Source organism: Callospermophilus lateralis, chromosome 1 (assembly GCF_048772815.1).
Source record: "Callospermophilus lateralis isolate mCalLat2 chromosome 1, mCalLat2.hap1, whole genome shotgun sequence".
Lineage (NCBI taxonomy): Eukaryota > Metazoa > Chordata > Mammalia > Rodentia > Sciuridae > Callospermophilus > Callospermophilus lateralis.
In genome coordinates, this window is record NC_135305.1 from 105,101,037 (window position 1) to 105,125,224 (window position 24,188).

General features: G+C 39.4%; 1 protein-coding gene and 1 non-coding gene across 2 annotated transcripts in view; one reads left to right on the top strand and one right to left on the bottom strand.

Moving 5' to 3' along the window:
- Positions 1-24,188, bottom strand: part of Grb10 (growth factor receptor bound protein 10) — a 154,615-nt gene that overhangs the window by 76,883 nt on the left and 53,544 nt on the right. The window contains exon 4 of the mRNA XM_076836954.2: positions 510-729. Within this exon, the coding sequence (XP_076693069.1) occupies positions 510-729 (220 nt within the window). The remainder of the gene's footprint in view (positions 1-509; positions 730-24,188) is intronic.
- LOC143384048 (U6 spliceosomal RNA) lies at positions 12,403-12,508 on the top strand. Its single transcript, XR_013089244.1, has one exon. It is a non-coding gene; the product is annotated as a U6 spliceosomal RNA (small nuclear RNA).

The following is a 24,188-nucleotide window of genomic DNA, read 5'->3' on the forward strand; positions in this document are numbered from 1 at the left end:
ATGATGTGACCTGCTTCCCTCTACCACCCTCTCCCGCCATGATGTTCAGCCTTACTTTGAATGGAGCTGGCCTTCTCTGGACTAAGATCTCTGAAACCACGAGCCCTCAAGTGAACTTTCCCTCCTTACAGTTGTTGTGATCCGATCCTTGTCATCACAGCAGCAAAAAAGGTTGACTAAACCAGGTAGTGATGCTAGCAAATCTACTACAGTGTATCATCATAATCCTTCTATTTTATTATTAGTTGCTAACCTCTCACTTCGCCTAATTTACAAACCAAACTGTATCACAGGTCTGTTATGTATAGGACAGAACAGTGTATGTAAGATTCAGTCCTATCTTTGATTTTAGGCATCCACTGGGAGTCTTGGAATGTACTCCAAGGATAAGAAGAAATGACCACATCCATTATTAAAATAAAGGGAACTCATCCGTCTCTTGACTCTGCACAGACACCTCCCATTACCACATCAAGGGCACAGGGCAGCACCTTGTCTGCTGGGCCTACCTGACAGCGAGGATGTGCACCGGCTGGGAGCGCTGCACTTTCTGCCTCGGGGACGCCTGTGGCTGGGCAGGCTTTGAGGCCGAGGCTGGTGGCTGGCTGCGGGCATGCTGCCCATTCTGCAGGAGAGGCACCGTATCGGACTGCATGTTGCAAGCTGAGTAAAGACTCTCCAGAGATGCGTTCATATCACTCACCAGCACTTCCAGGTCCACATCATCCTCTGTACATGAAAAGGCAAGAACAGAATGAAATGTTAGTGGCAGCAAGGTTTCGTACCCAAATGTGCATTTTTTGGTGACTGGTCACCAAAGTCAACAATATTTTAAAAATATTACATAAGGATGCATGAATATCTTCAAGTAACCAAACATATTGCATTAATAATTATTGATACATAGAGCCATAATTCAATCGCACCTCTACATGTCTTTACAGAGGGTACCAGGTGGAGCCCCTGAATAGCTCAATACCCTCCTTCTACACCTCTTTCCTTCCTCCCCACTGTCACTGGAGTGGGCTGTGCATAGCCAAGGTTATATAACATGACCCCACTGTCCCAGTCGTTGCTGGCAGGATCCCAAGTGGACAGTGAGCCCTAAGGCCAGATTCTTCTTCCTTCCTTGAAATTCCAGAAGTACAACAAAGACAAGAACAGAGTGGCACCAAACCTTGACACCAGTCCCAGCCCAACAAAACTAAAAGGTGGAGAGACAATGGCATAGAAGTCACTGTGCAGCTACTGCTAAAACACGTGCCTACAGACTTCTAGGCACCACCCTCCACCCCTTGAGTGGCCTGAAGTCTGAGGAAGCCCATTCTGACAGTGGAGGGCATGAATCACACGTAGACAGAAGGCACGATGGTATGGAGGACAAGCCAAAGAGAATGACAGGAAACACAGAGAAAGGTAGGAGTGAGCACACAAGGGCTGTGATGGTTAACTGTGTGTGTCAACTGGCTGAGCCATGGTATTCCAGTTTAACATCCAAATAGAAGTTTTCCTTTTAACAACCAAATAGAAGTTGTGCTGAAGGTGTTACTTAGATTAATATTTAAATCAGTGGACACTGAGCAGGCAGACTGCCTTTGCCTTATCCAATCAGGCAAAGGCCAAAAAGAAGAGGACTGACTTACTGGGGGAAAGGTGCAATTCTATCTCTAGACTTGACACAGGGTTCTTTCCTGAGTCCCCAGCCTACTGCCTACCCTGTGGATTTTGGACTTGCCAGCCTCCACAGTCATTTGACTTCACTGTGCATCTCTCTACATACATCTTATTGGTTCTTACTGATTCTGTCTCTAGAAAATCCCGACTGCACAGAGACATAGGGATGTAACGGTACAGAGATGGAGGAGAGTGGGGATGGGAAAAGAGACAAGGAACCAGGACTGGGTCACATAGCCGAGGTCAGAGTGGTCTTGCATTGCTCAGTTTTCAGGGCTGACTGCATCCCTGCCCAGGGAAGACACATAAAACATTCTCCCACCTCTATAATAATTGTATTTTCAGGTGTTTAAGCTATTTTGAGCTTGTTTTTTATCTGTCACCAATGTTTCCTAATAAAACTGACCCCTTTTTTTATTTTTTGCATTTTCAGGTTTGCCCCTTTTTAATAAAAACCAAACAAATAATCACCTAGGCTCACTGTAATGCAGCACTTTGCAACTAACATAATTCACCATCTCATTTGCTCCCCAAATAATCTCAAGTGACATTCATCCCACACATAATACTTAAGAATCACAGACATCAAGACCCTCATGCTACTAAAGGCTACATACAGGCTCCTAATAGGGAGGAAGGAACACAGAGACATTTGCAAACTTGGACACTGCAAACTTGCTTATTCTGGCCCTGCTCCTACTGCCTTGAGGCCCAGGGCGAGAGACTCAGCTTTCTATTCTTGGCGTCTTCAAATCTAACATGGGGTGAGCAATAGTAGTCACACCTTTGGGGGAGGGGGAGGATTACACTTTACATAGTGCCTGGCATGGAGCAAACAGTAAGATGCTATTTATTAGCTCTATTTCATCTATTCCTTACAAAATAATATAAAGCGGTCACTACTAACTAGTTTAACAGCTCAACATATAGGTCCGGAGGACTTAGGTCGCACAAGCAGTGTCTATAGAACCTAGAATTTGAAAACAAATTTAGCTACTCATTTGACCTCACCAAGTGTGTGCACAACAGATGAGCGCACAGCTCTTCCTGGAACACTTGGCTCTTCCTGCCTCTCCGGTTCCCTACACAAAAGCCTTTAATGACAGCTGGGGAGTGGAGCTTAGTGGTAAAGCACTTGCCTAGCACGCTCAGGGCATGGGGCTTCATCCTTGTACTAAAAAAAAAAAAAAAAAAAAAGTCTAAGAGGGTCTTTGCTTTGGCTTTCCTTGTGTCAAGACTAAAGGGCGTAACAGAACAAAATCACTTCAAAACCTAGCCTAAAGAAGGCCTGGCAGCCAAAATGGTACAGAGAATGGGAGAGAATAGAACAGGGTTGCCTAATGGTTAGCATCTGGGCATCTGTGGTCAGCAGGACAAGGGGTAAAGCAATGTACAGTTACAGGAAAACTTGGGCAGAAGAAGAAGGGCCATGGAATCCTCCATGTGCTCTTTACCCTCCAAGCAATGGTACCCAAAGAGGGTCTCTGATAGGCAGGTCATGCTCAAGGTCATGAGAAAGACAGACATGAAGGCACTAAAATAGCAGCAATAAGACCATGATGTCTGATGTGCCCAGTCTCAGTTGGAATGAAGAATGGAAGCCATGTGGGAGAGATGCTGGGGTTGTTGAGTAAATAGGAACTGGGAAAGAATGGGGATCATTTTGAGAAAGGTGCAGACATCAAGTTAGACTTCAAAATTTGGACTGCCCCGAAGGTCCAGGGTCTGTGTGGGGAGGAAGAAGAAGAGAGGATAAGAATGCTGCTATAGTTCAGGTTATAAGCAGTCAAATATTAATCCTGTGGCCAGATATTAAAAGGACAAAAGTGCTGAATCAATAACTAATGGTCACCATATAATTAATAATTAATATATCACAAGGGAGAACTCTCGAGGTCAGCAGGCAGAACTCCTATTTATAGTTGGGGGTAGGGGGAGACAGTGGGAAAAAGTTGGTTGACAGAAAACCAGAACCTGTGGGAGCTAGTGTATACATGCCTGTAGTCTCTGCTGTCTGCTGACGCTGTGTGGCCTAGGAGAAATCCTCCTCTGTACAGCATCAGGGCAACACTTGGCAAAGGCACAAATGTCGGGAAGTAGCTGTCCAGAGACAGCCAACTGCTAATGAAAAGACTTCAGTTCTATATTTATTAGGACCTCAGAGAACTCATTGTGAAGAAAAGTGTAAGTTACACCAGAGCTCACAAACATGGGGCTTTGGGAAAGTTCTAGAATACATGCATCATGAATGCCACTCACCTACACTCACCACATTTAGCTGATGTGGTAATAGTGGGTTAATCTAAGCTCTGTAAAACAATTAAGGTCACACGCTGCTCTTAACTCACCGTATTAACTGCTCAATATTTCCACCTTAATGGACCATTTAAGAATCAATACTGGGTGGAACACAAAGTTCACTGTAATTATGGAGTCAGTCTTGGGGAATGCACCAGGGGGGCCTCATCACCTGCACACGCAGACTGAGGGAGCACTCTGCCAATCCAGTGGCACTTCATGGAGGGATGTTTTTTAAGTATTTAAAGACGGGAGGAACCCTGGCAGAATACAAAGGCCCCTGTTTTCACCGCTCACATCCTGCTTTAGAAATCAAACGGTAATACAGTTCTTACTCTCAGACAGGTCTCGTCTGAGAAAATAAAACGTCTCGATTCCTGCTGGCATATTTTCAGCTGCAGTTATTCCGCCCCCCCCCCGCCCCGCCCGGGTATTTCTGACAGCCCTTGGCAGTGCCCACCCCCAGTGACAGTCCCTAGTGTCTCTGGTCTTTTTGCTCCTGTTACTTCTCAGTCAACCAAATAATTCCTGGGTTACACCTCTGTAGTCAAGTCAAATGCAAAACAATTTTGACATTATTTACAGTAAATATATGGCAAACAGATGTCAAAACAGAAAGGTAACACATGTCCTCAGAATATTTTTACTCTCTTCAGAAGTAGGTTATTTACAACTAATTTCTACTTCAGTACATTTGGGTTTCTTTAAACACACAGCCAGGTTAATCTGGTAACATTCACTTAGTTATGATTTTCACAAATTGAATATATATATGGATGCTTCAAATGTGTAAACTTTCTACAGCTTTTAGAGCAAAAACAAAGCTTTTTAAAGAATCTGAAATGCCCTCCTGGAAAATAAACTTTAAAATGTCCTGCAGGGTCAGTTAGCATTTTATCTGTTTTGATAATAAAATGACTATAGTTATCTGACTTTAGGCAAGCTTCCTTAAATTCTAAAGTGAAACAAAATGAAATCTTTCTAACACTACTTCATATTTTACAGCAAGTTTTTAAAACTCTTAGTGTAGACTCGGATGTTACTGAAATCACATTTAGTTCTTATAAACATTCCATATGGCTTATGTTCTATCAGCTCATCCATCTCAGTGAGAATCCTATATGTCTCTTCCATACATGTAGCCAACTTCTACATTCTTTTCTAGTCCTATGAATCCAAGTAGATCAATAATCACCCATTTGTGAAAGGCTTTCTGCCAGGTAACAGAAGTGGGAACATCAGAAAAACTGATGCTTCTGGAAATGAATGTTCAGATTAAGTATCTATTCAATGCTAACGTGGTACAAAAATATTTTCCATGAGCTTATCTTTCTGGAAGGAATACTAGAAGTGAAAGGGAAAATGATTTTATATATAAAATGCTACTTCATATGAATTTGTGAGAATGTATTTACTGCACAAATATAGCCAAAAAACATGGCTGTTAGGTTATTAATAGTTACTTTCCTTCCTTAAATAACCCAGTCCAAAACTGGGCATGTACTTTGTCCCAAATATTTGAGTAGCTCATCTTAACTCAAATTCACATCTCTTCTCTGTCACTGTCATTAGCAAACTGAGGCTAGTTTAAGTTCTAAAATAAATTCAGGGAAACAAATTTGCATTTGGCTTTATAAACCATTATGAGTGAATGTTTTCCACAAACCAAGAGAGACATGCTGACCAGGAAATGGCAAAGAGGAGAAAGATGGTGTTAGCAGAGGAGGATTTAACTTCCTACACCACCTTACCTCCTTAATGAATAATGCACTTCTTAGTTTACAGCACCATCTAGTGTCTTCTTTATGTTAATTAGAGATTAAAGATGGCATTGGATTCTCTTCAATAAATTATTGTGGCACCTTAAAGATATGCAATTTGCACTATGTGTTTAGAATACACCCACTATGTTCTTTTCTGTGCAGACCCACATAAGTCCTGGAATGTTCAATGCCATCCCTGTTTCCTCTCTTATCCCTTCCTGTTATTTTTACATTGAGTGTCCATCTTGTTAAGGAACAAAGAGCTGTGGGACAGGGGTATGTGTCATATATGGTTAAGCAAGAACAGACTGAGTCCCTACAAAGGAAATAAAAGGTGGTACTATACCTGAAAAGTTTCTAAGAGAAGTGCAAAGGTCAAAGTTCCTACCCATGCCTATCTGGAAAAGAGCTGAAGGCTAGGCTATGAAACTGTTTAAACCCAGACCTGTTCACTTGGCAAGCTATTTCTGTTGACTTTTAACCAATTAAAAGTTATGCAAATGTAACAGTCTTACTGAAATATTTTTGCATACCAATTCATCTTCTATTCTCATATTTTCTAAACACATGTGTATAGATCACAATATAAATTGTTTTTGGCCATAAATATGCATATGAAAATCAAGTACTATACTATTAGTATATTTTTCTGTATTATTGTAGGATACTTGAAGATATTCAGCTAATGTAAAAGCAAATCACTTAATAATGCTAAAGAAAAACTCAAATGCAACTTCTAAATCATGTCACTATTTAAAAAAAAACAAAAACACATGGGATTGATGTTCAATTGCAGTAATTCCTAAAGGCAGACAAGAAATAAAAGCTCCAGAATTAGTCTGTCTAGTAAATGCATGTAAGTACTCTCATATATAAAACCAGGGTTGTTCATCCATAATACCAGAATTTTCAGTGTTTATAAGAGAAACTTATTTTCCTAACCTTGGATGAAAAGGGCATCCTTTTCTCTCTACCCAACTCACATCAATGTTAGTTAATTGCCATTTTCAATCTCTATTTACTGAGAAAATGCATACCAACAAGCTGATTGAGTTAATAATTTGTAAGAATATCATGCTTTTTGTTGTTGTTTGTTTTCTTGCTTGATGGCCATATACATTTGGAAGAGTGCCTGGAGCAGCTGCTGGGCTCCAATCAATGCATTGTGCCTGTGTAAATTCTCTAGCCCCCACCTGGAGTCAAGGACCCACAGTTTATGTGAGAAGAATAATCATCCATCCAAAGTATTTTCAATGATCTGCTGGTGATAGAATCTGGATGAAAATAAACACATATTCTACGTATACCACAGTCTAACAAAGCTAACCTCACAATGGCTCTTCTAATTTGTCAATGCTGGCTCAACCTATCTGTTGCTTTGTATTTACAGGTGGCATCTTTGTGATTTTTCTTGTAATGCTTTTCCTTTTCCTAAAGCAAATGTAAAGCTATGCATTCAAGGAGGCTGCATACATATTAAGTCCTATATCCACTATTTCCAGTGCTAAGCATTTTCTTCTATCACGTTAGAACTTTATCTGAACCCTCCTCTAAGAACATCTACTAACAAGTTTTAGGTTCAGAATCCTACTCAACAGATCTGTAGATAATACAAGGAATGTTAACCACTGATTCTGCTTTCATGAAATTTATATGCTATTCCCCTTAAAACTGCATTTAGATTCTAACATTCCTCCCAAGTAAAGTACTATCCCTGATGATTATTTAAGTATCCATAACTGCTAATTAGATTCCGAGCAATCAACAACCAACCGAGATCTAAACTTTGTGTACAACCAGGCAGATGAGTTGCAGAGTAGGCAGTCCACGGCTGCCTGACTGGACACATGAGCCATGTGGTGGTTGGGAGTTCCCTCGAGAAGCCTCAGGCTCCCTACCAGTGCAATGCAAGAGGACCCTGGATTCACTCCATACCCCAGTTCCACTCTAGACAAGCTGCTCCCCATCCTCGGGTCTCCTTCTACTCCTGACTTGGGGGATGATATCAACTAAGGCCCCAGGATGGTGACCAACTTCAGGGCTGCCTGCACCCCTTAATCTTTAGTTCCTTGAAGATATGAGGATTAACAATGGATGGAGAAAATCAGCACTGCAGAATTGAGTTGCTAAAATCATCTCTCTCTCATGGAAGGGGGAAGTGTTCTTGTAATTCCCAAATGCTAAAACTAGAAACAGTCTAGTTGTTGAGTGAATCTAGGTATATTATCCCCTCTCCTGTGTTATGAAGCCCTAAAAAAATCTTCCTGGGCATCTGAGTGTATTTGAATTCATGGGGTTCTTTGGAAACATGAAAGCCAACGTTTTGACACATTTCTCTGCAAGTTCCAGGTTGCGTCTTTCATGTTTCCCGGGAGCTCCACCTCTCCATCCACACCCGTGCAGAAACTTCCTCATCAAACACTCTGCACTGGCTATTCTACTTCTGCACCTGCACTTCTGTTGAATTTTACAGACAGTGATGCCATACTGGTAGAATTCTAGATTTTGGTTGTGTTAATGTTGAGCAAAGGAGCCTTGTAGGCCCCTAGTCAACAAATCCAGAATGTTAGGTGATCCTCAGACCAGCCAGAGCAGGGGACAGGGTGGGGTGCTCTTTGTCCCCTCAGCTGGAGGGAGCTTCTCTCCTATCCTTCTTCTCCCTCCCTCTTTGACTAGTGGCTGAAAAATTGGGAAGGGACCTGAAGGGCATGAGGGATGACTCCAGGACAGAATGGACAACAGCTCACCCCAGAATGCTTTGACCAAGTGGCTAACTAGAATTATTTCATAACTCCTTGGTCCCTTCGCACAGTGTGAAGCGAGAATCACACCAGTTATGCAGAGTCTGGTAGGTGGTAGACTAACAGTTCTTTTCAGGTAGACTACTAGAGTATTTCATTTTGAACTAAACTGTAGCTAACATTTCCTCCAGATCTAGAATCCCTTAGGAAAAGCCATTTATTTTCCCTCAAGCCAAGTCAAAGATCAGTATTTTGGTTAAGTGAGGGAAAAAGATTAGTTAACAATATTTTGAAAAGATAATCACACCTACCATTGCTTGATAACATTCTAACTAGGGAAAAAGTCCCACTTTTTTTTTTTAATTTTCTGGTACAGGGGATTGAACCCAGTGACACTTTACCATGAAACTATGTCTTGTTAAGTTGCTTAGGGCCTCACTAAACTGCTGAAGCTGGCAGGCAACTTGAGATCCTCCTGCTTCAGCCTCCTGAGTCACTGAAATTACAAAAGCATACCACCGCACCTGGCTCCCATTTTTGCTTTTTAGTTTCCAAGACTTTTCTATTTCCTGTAGTGTTTTACATAGTCAAAAAGCAACCTGCATGCTACTTTGTTTCTCTGAATTTTGACTTATCATTTCATAAAAGTGGCTTGAAAAGCTTCAAGACAGAAATGAAAATCTACATTTTGGGAAACATATTTGAATCTGATGAAAGGTGACCTAATAAATTTCATTATGAAAAACAGATTTGGTAATTAGCAATTATGTTACAATTTCCATTCCAACTTAAAAGAGAAGGAAACATAAATGAACTACACCTCAATGTCCTATCAAAACATTGCAATAGAAAATTTGGGTATATTAATATTTAATTGTTAAACATCTTCAATAATTAGATGAAAGTCCTAAGAGTCAATATAGTTATTCTTTGTTTCATTTATAAACTGTAAAAGCAGGAAAGTGACCCTACATTTCCTTGGATTCTACATTCACATATTCAACCAACCATGGCTCAAAAATATTCAGGGGATAAACCAAACCAAACCAAAACAAAAACCCTGTGCCTATATTAAACATAGGCAGATTCCCCCCCTTATTATTCCCTAAACAAGCACTGTAACAACTATTTACAGTGTTGACTTTGCACTAGTTATTACAAGTAATTGAGAGATGATCTGAAGTATAAGGGAGGATGCACACAGGTTATATCCAAGAACTACACCATTTTGCAGAAAGGACTTGAACATCCAAAAAATTTTGGCTTCTGTGGGGTCTTGGAACCAATCCCCCAAAGATCTGAAGGATAACTGAATATACCTAGGGAAACTAAAGACAGAGCTTTAAAAACAAATGCATACCCATGCTGACAGCAGCACTACTTGTAACAACCAAAAGATGGGTACAACCTAGGTGTCCCTCAATGGATGAATGCATAAAGAATATGTAATATACACATAAAAGACTATTATTCAGCTTAGTAAGGAAAGAGATACTAGTCACCCTATAACATGGATGAACCTTGAGGACATTCTTTCCATGAAATAAGTTCATCACAAAAATTAATAAATAAAAACCTTATGATCCACTTACATGAGGTCCCGAGAGAGGTCATATTCATGGAGACAGCGCAATTCTGGAAGCCAGGGTGGTGGGGTGTGGGGAATGGGGAGTTGGTATTTAATGGGTACAGAGTTTCAGCTGGGGAAGAAGACAGAGTTCTACAAATGGATGTTGGTGGTAGTTGTGTAACAAGGTAACTGTTCTTAAAGTCACTGAACTGTATGCTTCTTAAGAAGGTTAAGATGGCAAATTTTATTTTAGGCATGTTTTATCATAATTAACCATAGTAAAAAAAAAAAGCCATTTTAAAATTGGATTTGTCAATACCCTCAAACATGGTCAATTAAAGTCTCTGTCTTCCTAATCTACCTTAAATGTGACACAATGCCACACTCACTCTTCATGAAGAGAGTCTCCACCCCATGGCACTATGCACTGCCCCCTCTGAGCCTGAGCTCAGCCCCTTCTCACTCCAGCCCTTGTGGGGATCATTCATCCCTATCACTGAACTGCCCTCTCGTCACTGTTTTCTTGACTCTTGGGCCAGCTTGCCTACTCAAACTGGTCCTCCTCCATGATTGGAGCTGAAAAACTCCAGGAATGGATGTCACTCAGGGTGGCCAGTTTAGGGGCTGGGCTCACAGAAGTCAGCCTCAATGTGATCTTGGATGATCAGTGGTGACACAGGCTTAGTTGTAGGAAAATGTCAAGGGGCAGTTCTCAAAAAGAAATATTCAATCAACAAGATGAGGCGTGGACCTGGTCAGGAGGAAAAATAAGACTCATAAAAACCCCAATAAGGAGGAGGCCCAATGCAACAGGGGAGAATGTGCAAAGGCACCTGGAACTGGCTTCCCCTCCAGGTGATGACAAGCAGACTGGCTTGTTAAAGACAAGTCTGTCCATCTCTTTGTAGAGTTGCAATAAACACGTATTCCTTTATCCCAACAACAATAAGGATTTCTAGTACAAATTTTGCATGCTTCCTCCATCAATCCTCTGGACTGTGTTAAGTAGGATCTGCTCAAAGTGTTCACTTTATAATGGTACATGCAAAGCCTCAGTGCCAACAGAGTCTCAATAAATAGAACTATATAAACACAGAAAGTCTATCTACTCTTAGAGACAACCATTTCCTCAGGGTGACTCCCCATATAGTTGGTGTAGGCTAAGGTCTAGAGCAAATCTCAAAATCAAATCAAGATATCCTGGTGACTAGGCAATTCTACCTCTACCACCACCACCACCACCACCACCACCACCACCACCAAAAAACAAACAAATAAACAAACCAAAAAAACAACAAAAAAAGCAAGATAATGATTAATCCCTGTGTGCCTTGATTCCACTGAGATGTATATTTTAATCTACGTTTTAGGGCATTGTACAATAATCTATTTTTAAAATAAGGAAATCTACTTATTTTACTCAATGATTCCGTTCATTAAAATTAAAGACCTGGCATCCAAGACTCAGTGAGCGTCACCTGGTAAAGTTTGTAAAGTATTCTCTCTTATATTTTATCCTGCCACATTGTTGCAAGGAAGCACCTGGGCATTACTAAACCTCTGTTGGGTCCTTTAAGACTGCCTGAATTCTGCACCACAGAGCCTACACAACACACTAAAGGAATTTTCCACTACCCAAAAGTTTCACCCTGCCAAGTAAAGACCAAGGACCTGAGCTACAAATTGCATTTTAAAAGCACAGATTCAGCTATGCAATTTTCTCTTTGTATTTTAGAAGAAACGGGGTAGGAGGAGAGAAATCTACCAAAAAAAAAAAAAAAAAAAAAAAAAAAAAAAAAAAATATATATATATATATATATATATATATATATAAAATATATATATATATATATATATAAAATATATATATATAAAAAATATATATATATACATTTAAAAAGGGCGAAAGATAAACTGTATCTTTCTCAGGCAATTTAATGTTTCTTTTCAACCTTTTGATTTTAATTCCTAATTCTTCTATTACATCATAAATCAGGCAGAAGCCTGGGTACAAGAAACTATATAAATAACTTGTCATTCTGGAAGGTTCCCATTTTCCATCAACCCTAAAAATATTAGTCCAAGAACACTGGAATTGAAAAGGGAAAATCCAGCTTATGGTCCAAAAGCCTGTCACTCACTGGCACTGGGCTCTCAAAAAAGTCGATGTTTTAAAGGTAAACGAGACACTGGGGAATCTTTATTATCACATTCGACATTAACACTCTATAATTCCATGAACTTAACTCCATAAATTTAAAATCCGTTCATGTGACCAACATTTTTCTCCTTCAACAAATATTTACTGAAAGCTGACTGCATATCCAATATCATCTCAGGTGCTAGAATACAGATGTTAACAAAGACAGGACTCATCTACACATTGGAACGATACAGAGGCCATCAGCACAGCCCCTGTGCAAGGATGACAATGCAAATGCATAGTGTGTCCCATGTCTTTTGAATATTTTCACCAAAAAGAAATGCATGTTTAAGGACACAGATGAGAGATGCTTCCCTTGACCTGAACATTACACAACTTATATATGTATCAAGACATCATGATACTCCATAAATACATATAATGTTTATGTGTAAATTAAAACAAAAATCCCTGCCACCCAGATGTAATGCCTTAAGCAACAAGCTCTGGAAAAGGATTCCGATGCTAAATATAAAGTAGCACAGAAGGATATGAAACATTTTTTTTACTACCACTGGAAAAATAATTCCCTCTACAAAGAAGTTAAAACCTGATCTGGTTAAGTGGCAACTACCAAGGAGAAAGGAGGTGGATGTATCCTGTAGGAATAAAAGAATAGGCTTCCAACTGAAATGGCATGCCTCAAGCTGAAAAGGGCTGGGATGGGGAGGGGAGGGGAGGTCCCAAGATCCTGCATTTTGAGTACAGTTTAGTGATAAGTAGGAAGTTAAAGGGAATATGGAGTACAGATCATGTCCTCAGACGAAGAGATCCGTGGCGAAATGAATAAACTTCCTGGTCTATGAACATATACCAGGGGCCAAAAATTCTCCTAGCATGGTTATGCTTACTGCTTGGCAGAGAGAAGAGTTTTAAAATGAGATCTCTGTTTCCAGGCAAGTCAATCATGGAGAGGGTATTCAGCTCAAAAAAGCCTTGATTCTGAGGCATCTGGAGGTGGAAAGTCATCCCAGGAGAACCCTACCAGGCGATTCCAAGAACTGGCACATCTCCCAGAACTGAAAAGCCCAGGAGACAGGAGCTGGCTCTCCAGGACCTGGATGGGAATGCAGTTTATCCAGGACAGGGCACTCAGGATGGGGCAGAGGGGTGGTTTACCCAGAGCTTCCTCTGTCAACCCATCCATTGGCAGGACCACCAGGGGTTGGGGGTGGTGGTATAGGTGAAATCAGGTTCCTGGCACTTACCTGACATACTGAATCCTACCCTATTGGGTTTGGCTCAAGGGAAGGACAGAGATCCCGCTGTAGTCTGAATGCTTGTTTTCCTTGAAAATCTATGTGTTAACAGAAACCTAACTTCCGAGGTGAAGGTATGAGGAGGTGGGACCTTATGGGGTGGTTAGGTCATGATGGTGGAGCCCCCTTATAAAACAAACCCCAGAAAGCTCATTTAACTCTTCTCCCAGACAAAAAACAAAGAAAGATGGCATCTGTGAAGATGTGGACCCTCATATAACACTGAAACTGCCAAGGCCTTGATCTTGGATATGCAGTCTCCAAAAGTGTGAGAAACTGTAAAGAAGCTAGGCACAGTGGAGCACACCTGTAATCTCAAGAGGTGAGGCAGGAGGATCTCAAGTTCAAGGCTAGTCTCAGCAACTTGGCAAGACCCTGACTCAAAAACAGTTAAAAAGGCTGGGGATTGGATCAGTGGTAAAGCATCCCTGGGTTCAATCCCAAGTACCAACAAAAGGAAGGAAGGAAGGAAGGAAGGAAGGAAGGAAGGAAGGAAGGAACGAAGGAACGAACAAATGAACGAATGAACTAAATTATTAACACATAAAAAAGATGAAGTATGTCCCACTTTGAATTGAGGTGGAGGTTCCACTATATATCTTGGTAACTGTGTGACTACACCTAGAAATAAACTGTTAGAACAGAGATATGTTTGACAAATCATAAAACAAAGTGTGGTATGTTTAGAAGAAAAGTAAAAAGTTGGAAAGGAATACAAAGAGGAAGCAACTTATTTTAATGGTCAGTGGAGAACAAAGGGAAGTGCCCAGGGAGAAGGTAGTAGTGGTATGGACCAAAGAACAGCTGAATTTAAACATACAGAAATGGTTATAGCTAATCCTGGATGATGGGTGGCTAATACACCAGATAGAGAAGGTCACAAATCAATAGCAGGTTCCAGAAAAGCAACCAGTCTGTCACTGTGCCCAAGGGACGTGTACAGGTGCCGTGTGGTGTGGTAAGTCAGAAAGTTGAGAGGCCTCCCACAGGAGCCACAGAATTACATTGAGAACTGCCCCATCTGCTCCACAGCTAGTCCACCTTCTATGATACAGGACTCAGCCTATTCCTCCATCAAGAACAGGGATACAAGAGTCCCCATTCACTGCACAGAGTCCTCCAGCAGGAAGCATTAGTTATTAGTTTATGCTATTTGACAACCAAACACATTTAAAAATACACAGACAAGGGGCTGGGGCTCTAGTTCAGTGGTGGAGTGCTTGCCTAGCAAATGTGAGGCACTGGGTTCAATCCTCGGCACCACATAAAAATAAATAAATAAAATAAAAAGTGTCCATCTACAACTAAAAATATAAAAAATAAATATACATTGACAAAAATGGGAGGGTTAAGAAACTAAAAGTTAACATCATCTCATGGAGAATGCTATCAAGGACTTGGTCAGAATTGAATCTAGAGTTGAACAGCGACCAATCATAGGACCAGCCATGTCCTATAGGAAATGGCGGAGGAGAGGACAGCAGCAGGCTCTCCAACCCTGGATAGTTGATAGACTGTTTCACTCCCCTGAAATGTTTACTCCTTTTAGCTACAAAGATTCACTGCAAATATGCATGCATAATAGTGCCTGCCCACAGGTGAGGAACTAACATTTTTGAGTAACTACTTAGAAGTGGGATTAATTCACAGTGGGGTATGCATTAGCTATGTTAATGAAAGTGATTTTTGGAGATCTTGTTAAATTGCTTCTGAAGGCAGTAGTACATTCTGTACTGAATGACAGAGGGCTTTTTAACCTTCCTTAAAATCTCTAGCTTGAGGTCTTACTTTGGGGATAGAGTTTAAAATTATGTAAGAAAAAGAACTCCTTCCAAATTTTTTTTTTTAAAAAAAGCTTTCTATGTACTGATACGGATGGAGGCTGATTAACACAGGTTAACTATAGATTTTTTGAAAATTAGATAAGGTACAATATGGTGGAAAAAATATAACAATATTGAATTGTAAGAGAAAGGATAATTTTGGGTTTTTTTTTTTTTTACATGGAGGAAATTTAAAGATATTCTTTCAGAATTAAATAAAAGAATTATTTATTTCTAAATGAATCCTGCTATAACCTAAAAAGAATTTATACTTCCTTGGGCAAAAGGATCCACACGTTACATGATCATTAAGACAGAACTGACACAGGGATCACTGTGTATGCCCTAGGCCTGGGCCCCATGCCTCTCATGGCTTTGACAAGCACCAGACACACTCGTTTAACGAGTGAACGAACGAATGAACGAATGAATGGAAGTCACGGGAGAACCACAGGGCAAATGAGCGGAGGAAAAGCAAACCCACCAGGAGAACAGAAAGAGTTGCTGGGATAAAGCCCTCTATTGAGCAGGGAGCATCCTGACAGCTAAAGGAAACATGAAACATTAATGGAGTCCAATTATCTGCTCAAAGGGACGAGACAAAAGAGTGGCGTGAACTGTCAGAGCATCAGGAAAGCGAAGGCCCAGAATAGCTGAGACTTGAAAAATGACAAAGGACGACAATGGCTTTTTCAGTTCTGCTCCAAATAAGGACCAGGAGGAAGAGGTCTGCTGCTTGCTTGACATTGGGGAAAGACAGAGAGAATGCAAGCTCCTCAATGCCTTTTTGTTCCTATCTTCCTTATTAAGACAAATGATCTTCAAAGTGGAAAGGAAGGAATAAGCACAATTAAGGGGAAGCCACGGTCCATGATGGGGGTGGGGCTGCAAAGATCCCATCTCCTTGGCTGCCTTCAAGGCCAAGGAAAATTGATCCCTACAGTTGAAATCTCAGTTCGAGTCCCTGAAAAAATCTCAAGAGCCAAAAAGGAAGGAGAATACTGGTGGGCCTGGATAAGGAAGGCAGGCTAATCTGGAGGTACGAAAAGCAGAGGAACCAAAGGCTCAAAGAGGAGTCTACCAGCCTTGGTCAAATCTCAGTTGTGTAACACATGATGGGTGTGGTCAGGGCAACTCGCCCACCTCTGGCCTCTGCTTCTTCCCGTGGAAATAATAATACCTCCATCATGGGGCAGTTAGGTGGACTCAATGGGGTAAAATGTTCTCAACACACACAAATATAATATTAAGGTGATAGATGTGTTAACTGTGATAAGTATGGTGATGACAATGTTTTGATATATCAGCATATATTAACATTTAAATAAATTTTATGTAAATCAAAAAATAAATAGGAAAGATTTTTTCCTCCCCTACCAAACAAAAAACAATTATAATTTAATACTGGATACCTTCATGAGTTCATACTGAAAAATTCAGTTACATTCTAACATCATAGGGCTTATTGAGCCATCCCCCATTCCCTTCTCATACCTTTTTTGACATTAAATCCCATTATTTGGATAAAATAGTTACTTCTTTGCTCAGTCCTTGAATACATAAAAATCAGTTACTAACCTAAACTTCTAAGTATGGAGATTCTTAATAGTTTAAGATCTTAATTTTATAATAGGGAAGTCACCTAAACATGGAGGAAGTAGAAGATGGGAAGAAAGAAATCACAGAAATCTAGAAGACTACAATATCATCACATTACCTGACATTACAGGAGGATCATCACCAACATGTGTATATGCCCTTATTCTATGTGGTATGACCCATTTCACAGTCCATAAAGCAAAAAGAACATGGACATTGGAAGAATTTTGTGGGGAAAGGATTATACGATGATTCTCCTAGCTTTTCTGGCATCTCAACCTCAATAAAAAGTGTTAGGCATATTGGGGGGAAGTGGACTAACAAATCAAAATTAGCATAATCTTAGGCATCAACAGCCAATCAGAGGCCCATATTCACAACTATTCAGTATTCTATTTAGCATTTTGGAAAAAGAAACTTATTTTTGAAAATAGTATAGTTTAGCCATGAGGAAATGATAACTGAGAAAAACAAAAGTTACTTTTACATGTACATGAATACAAAGAAATGATTAAAAGTTGGAAGCCATTTTTGTAAGACTGCTGGACGAAATGAGAGGTCATTAAAGATTCTGCAAGCCTGGTTCAAAAGCAACCAGGAGGAGCCACTGTCTTCTTGGAAGACTTGTGTGTATTCTCTATGATCCTGTCCTTATCCAAGCTTCTCCTGATGCCCGGGAATAGCCTGGCAAGAAGGGAAGGGCTTTGTCAGCTGGTTGTCTTTGCTTGCCTGGAATTACCAGAATGTCACATGTGCAGGCAGGGCTTGAGAGTTTTCTGGAACTCACGTCTATTTAGGACATGTGAGTTCAGGAATTCATTAAATAAATATCTATGAAACATGACTCCAGAAAGCGCACTAAGGTAGAACCTTCAGGATTAAAGTAAGACTTGGTTAGAGTCCTCAAGAAATCTATGTTCTCTGGAGAAAGCGGACAGGGGAAAGGCAAAGCTCCTTCAAGTATCATTTTTATGTATTTTCAGGTGTGTGCCTGGTGGCCCTCTTGAATTATCTTAAACCTGGTGCTAAATGCACTTGGCTTTGATTCCCATTCCACCATTGCACTGCAATGTCCGTGGTCATAGGAACATTATGCACAAAACCAAAAGGGGGAAACAACCCAAGCGCCCATCTACAATGAATGGACAAACCAATGTGGTATATCCATACAACAGAAATATTATTCGGGTATAAGTGACATGAGATTCTAATAGGTGTAAAATGGATGAACCTCGAAAATATGCCAGATGAAAGAAGCCAGTTACAAAAGAATAGACATTATATAATTCCAATTATATGAGTTACCTAGAATAGTCAAATTCAGAGTCAGGAAGTAGATTAGAGGTTACCAGGGCTGGGAGAATTATTGCTTAATGGGTACAAATTTGTTTGGGGTGCTAGAAAGTTTTGGAAATAGATAATGGTGATGGTTGCTCAACACTGTGAATATAATTAATGTCACTGAACTGCATTCTTAAAATCATTAGAATGGTAAATTGTGTTTTATATATTTTACCACAATGAAGAAATAGTTCTTAGAAATTGTTTAAGAGTAATTCCAGCTATTACAAAACCATGCACTTTCAAAGGAAAATGCACCCCATCCTGCAGGGTGCTACTAAGAAAGGCATGAAGCATTTTTAGCAACTGTCACACAAAAATAAGCAGCTTATGTTAGGAACAAGGTAATAAAACAAGAGCAATAAATCCTCTTTGCCAGATAGAAGTAACAGGTCAAGGAAAGTCACAGCTAATCTTATATTCTCAACATCAGGCCCCTTGTAAGGAACCAGGCAACTCCAGATCTAAATCAGAGTATCTGACCAGGACTTGAAAATTAAGGAAGCAGAAAAAGAAAATCAACAACAAAAAATGGCACTATATCTTGTCATATTTGATCACACATCCCATGGCACTTTGTTAAAAAGAATTCCACAGGATGAACTTGGTGTCAGGCACAAGAATGGGAAGGGAAGGGAAAGAAGATGTGAGGGAAGTACTGAGAAGACACACCACAGACTCCTATAGGTCCTGCAGACTGTGCTCCATGCTGGCCTGGGAGCCTGGCTGACCGCTCCCAGGGAGGGAATGAGCCTTTGTACTGCACTGCCAGAGAGCAGCACATCCCAGGTCCACTCATCACAGACTCCCAGGGCTGTGCATGTGCCAAGAGGGAAGATGAACACTGCACTTGGACACACTTGAAAGAGGGACTGTGCCCTTCTGTTCCCTGAAACAGACCTCGGAGCACTGGCTCCCTTGATTTCCAGCTCTGTTGGTTTCCTTATTTTTCATGTAAAATAAGTCTCCAGAATCAGTTTGCTTTTTTTTTTTTTTTTTTTTTGCAAACTGCCTGCTCATGCACTTTGCTAGTTTTTCTATTTGACTGTTACTTGTTTTATTTATAGGACTTACAGAACTTTTTTTTAAAATAAACAGAAGACAGTAATTCTCCACATGATACATGCATTACATTTTTTTCCCCAGGTTGAAGTGTGCTTTTAGTATTTTAAATATCATCTTGTGTGTTTGCATAAAAACGTACACTTATACACAAACTTACCATTTCTTCCTTTATAGTACAGCTACATCTTATTTAGTATAGTCTGATTTTGACATACTACATGAAGATTCTCACTATTCATTAATTTCTGTTAATCAAATAAATAAAGGACACTTTCTTTTTTTCACTCTTGTTATTTTCTTGCCTAAAATTGAGTATTAGGTATAATACATAGTAAGGTTCCAGGCACCCGACTCGCCCCCAATATAAATAGTCACGTTTCCTGTGATCTCGGTTCTCCCATGACTATTGTTGCAGTATGTCATTTCTGTTAATGTGCTGGTGTCAACAGGGTATCTACTCTGATCCTTGGATCTCTCTCTCTGCCCATGAGTAAACCATATACTTTCTTCTTGTTGAAGTCTCATGAGAAGTCTTGCTATCTGATAGTGCAAATCACCTCTCCACATGTCTTGTCCTTCTTCACATTTCTCTTGGCTATTACAAAGTCTTACTAAGTTTCACTCTTCCTTATTAAACTTAGGAAACATTTGTCAAGTCACATAAAACTCTGCTGGATATTTGGTTGCACCTGCAACTAATTTAAAGATAAACTTGAAAAGATGTGATAATCTTCACTATATTCTGTCTTCTCATCTATGACCATAGTATAACTCTCCACTTCTTCAGGACTTTAATCTCTTTAGCAACATCCTATGTCTGGTAATCTTGTTGAGTTTATTCCTAGACACCTTATAATTTTCATTATTGCCAGGCATGGAGGCATACTCCTGCAATTCCAGCAACTTAGGAGGCTAAGGCAGAAGGATCACAAGATCAAAGCCAGCCTCAGAAACTTAGTGAGGCCCTCAGCAATTTAGCAAGACCCTGCTTCAAAAAAAAAAAAAAAAAAAAAAAAAAAGAATTTAAAAAGGGTTGGGAACGAGGTTAAGTGGTTACATACCCTTGAATTCCTGGTACCAAAAAAGAAAAAAAAAATTCATTACTAATATAAATGAGATTTCTTTGGGCATTATATTTCCTGATTGTTTCTTATTAGTATACAAGAATACTATTAAATTTTACTTGTTGATATCACATTATATCTGCCATCTTACTGAACTCTTATTCATTTTAAAAGTTTGTATATCAGGGCTGGGGTTGTGGCTCAGCAGTAGAGCACTCACCTAGCGTGTGTAAGGCCCTGGGTTTGATCCTCAGCACCACATATAAATAAATAAAATAAAGGTGTTTTGTCCAACTACAACTTAAAAAAATAAACAAATATTTTAAAAATAGTTTGTATATCTGTGTACATTTTCTATTTGAATAGTCATATTATTTGCAAATAAATACAGATTTTATTTCTTCCATTTCAAAGTTTACATTTTTGTGTCTTCATTTATTGTTTTATTGCAATTGCTAAGACCTCTAGTATACATCTATGTCTGATTCTGGATTTTCCTGGGCATGACTCTAATATTTCTCCATTATGGATGATGCAAGCTGTAGGTTCTTGACAAATCAATTTTTTAAAAAAATATTTTTTGTAGTTGTAGATGGATATAATACCTTAATTTTATTTATTTATCTTTATGTGGTGCTGAGGATTGAACCCAGAGCCTCACATGTGCTAGGCACTAGCTACCACTGAGCCACAACCCCAGCCTCGACCAATCAATTTTAAAATATTAAAAGTTTCCTTTTCAGTCCTGGTCTCTTAAGAAATTTGTTGTTGTTTTTTCTGTGTTACAGTGAGCGGAAAATTCTCTTTTTATGTCTAGTGGGATGACCACTTACTTTTTCTTTAATCTTTATATTAAATGTGTTACTGCCTACAATGGTAAACCATCCTTGCATTACTATAATAACCCAAACTTGGTCATATTAATTGTTTTACATTTCATTTAAGAGAAATTGCTGAATCTGATTCATTTATGTTTTACTTAGACTTTTGTTTCATTTTGTAAACATGTGAAATGGGATTTTGATTTCTAGTATTGTTTCAAAGCTACCTGAACATATAAATGGGGGAAAGTTCTTGGTCCTCTGTCTACCTCTGAAAACATTTGTATAAAGAAAGACATTATTTGTTCCTGGAAAGTTTGCTAACATTAATCTACAGAACAACCTCGGTATTTTTGAAGGGCCAGTAATGATTATTGCCAGAGTTATTTAATATTTCTGTATCTGGAGGCTGGAGATGTAGTTCAATAATAGAGCACATGTCTAGCATGCATGAGGCCCCAACAACACTACTTCAATCCCCAAGACCACCAAAAAAAAAAAAAAAATGATTTCAAAAAGAATCAATTTTACTTTTATATTTTTGCAATAAATTGTCTATCTTCTTTCATGCCTTTGTCCTTCTACACATCTGTGCTAGAGGCTTACTGTTAGGATGTTTTTTGTTTGTTTGTTTTGTTTTGAATAAAGACTGGCTTTCATTTTGTTCTTGTTTATTGACACTTTATTTCAATAATTTCTCATTTTAATTTTTATAATTACTCCTTCTGCATTTCTTAGACTTATTCAATTTGCATTTTTCTAATTTCAATTTTTCTTCCTTTTGAAGCTTAGGAATTTAGTCCTACTTTAGTAGCACTATACAACTTTCCACTTGTACTACGTTCATTTCCATTAGGTTCTAAATGCCTGACATTTCCATTGTGAGTTTCTCTTTAACCCATGAGTAAAAATATGGGTCTCTTTTAAAGTTTCCACAAACATGTTTACATGTTTTTTCTTGAACTTTTTGTGTTGACGTCTGATTTAATCACACTGGGTCAAAGAACGTGGCTTGCGTTGAATAGATTGCTTAAAATTTAGTGCAACTTTCCATATATGGTCAATTTCTCAAAAAAGTTAAGACAGGTTTTAAGAAGAATCAAGACTGTCTCTCTGTTGGGTACAGGGTCCTACCAACGGAAGTCTGGCAATACTGTGGTGTATATATATGGGATTACCCCTACTATCTTACATTGTATTTTCTGTTTAATATCTTCTCTCTTTCATATCTTAATTTTTCTTCTTTTTCTACTTGATGTTGTTTGATTTTTTTTAAAAATATGTATCCCCTTGTACTTTTTTCTGTTAGGTTAAAAGCTATAAATTATATGTGTATTCTTTCAGTAATAACGGTCAATATTTTAGTTGAACATAATATGTTAAAACGCGTGATTAAATATATTTTTTCCCTAAAAAGAAGCCCAGTTATTTCACATTTTACTCTTTCTATATGAAGTCCTTTTAGGATTTAACCACTGAGTAATCCGCATCCCGCAGAGACACACATACACACTCTCAACATCTATATGGAGTTTCAGCTTAACCTTATCTTAACAATTCATATGGGATTACATCTTCAACATTGTACCGATGCCTCTGCACATTACTGTTCCTTATATGCCATGTTTCACATTCCTTCTTCATGAAGTAAATTTAATTACTCTTTTGGTCTTTACTGGTAAACCCATTTTCTCCATCTTTGCCTTAGAAAGCTGTACTTTGCTCTCACTGTGGAGCAATATGTTAGTATAAAATTCTAGATGGACAGTTATTTTTTGCCTCAGCACTTTGAGAGTACATCACATTGTCTCTGGCATTTATTGTGTCTAAGTCAACATCAACCCCAAGGTTATTTATGTGTAAGTACATCTGTGTTTTCCTTCAAGACTTCTTCTCTTCCACATTTTGGACTAGCCCTAAATGCTTTTAGATATGAAGTAATCTTCCTTTTTCCTTGGTAGTTCTTTGAGTGCAATTTGAGAATTGTATCTTTTTTCAGTTCTGGCCAATTCTCAGCTCTTATCTCTGTTATCTCTGAGTTTCCTTCTCTACTTCTCCCTCCCCAAAAGATCGTAGGATCCTTGGTACCTAACTGCTCACCTCCTCTACCTTTACCTCTCTGCAATCTATGCAAGTTGACTCTCTTAGGACTAACTTCCAACTCTTGAACCCCCTTTGGAGAGAAGACAACACTTTAAAAAAAATGGAAATGATATAATAATATCAATAATCGTCCATAAAAATACTTCAGTTTTTGAAATATTTCATTTTCAAAATTTCTAGCAGTTCTTTTTCATACCCAGCTATTCTTGCTTTGTTTCTTCAGGTTGTGTTCATGATTTCTTGCAGTGTTACAGACATTAGTCTTTCATTCATCTGCGTAATATAAACATGCCTATTTCAAAGCCTTTGTGAGACTTATTTTTATGGCATATGGTCTAAATTGGTCATCTGTTGATTTTGTTAGCTGTATTTCCTAGTATGGGATTGCTTCGTGTGTTTTGGAATGTTGGTTTGGAGACTCATTTGGGGTGGGTTGTTTTGTTTGTCTTTTCCACCACTCTCCCTGCCTACTCCTCCCTATGGAGTGGTAGGGCCGGGGCAGTCTGCAGCCACTGCCTGGTGGAAGACTGCGGAGGTTGCAGCCTGAGTCACTGTGCCCACCAGGACGCTGCTCCATTTAGCTCTGGCGGCAGGGCTGTGCCTGGCTGCTTGGCCACGAGTTCACATGTGCTCTAGTCCTCCCTGGCAACGGTCTTTTTCCAGCATCTTCTGAGAGCAGGGAAGCCCCACCCCAGCTCCTGGCTGGATACAGTGGGCTTGGCTCTGGTTCTGCTCCCCCAACACTGGCATAGGGAAGGGACCTCCATCCCCAGGACTGAGTGGCCTGCACTGGTGGCTGTTTTGGGTGGTGCCAGCATTGTTCAGTCCTCTGTGGAATAGCCTGTTCTAAACCAAGCCGTGTC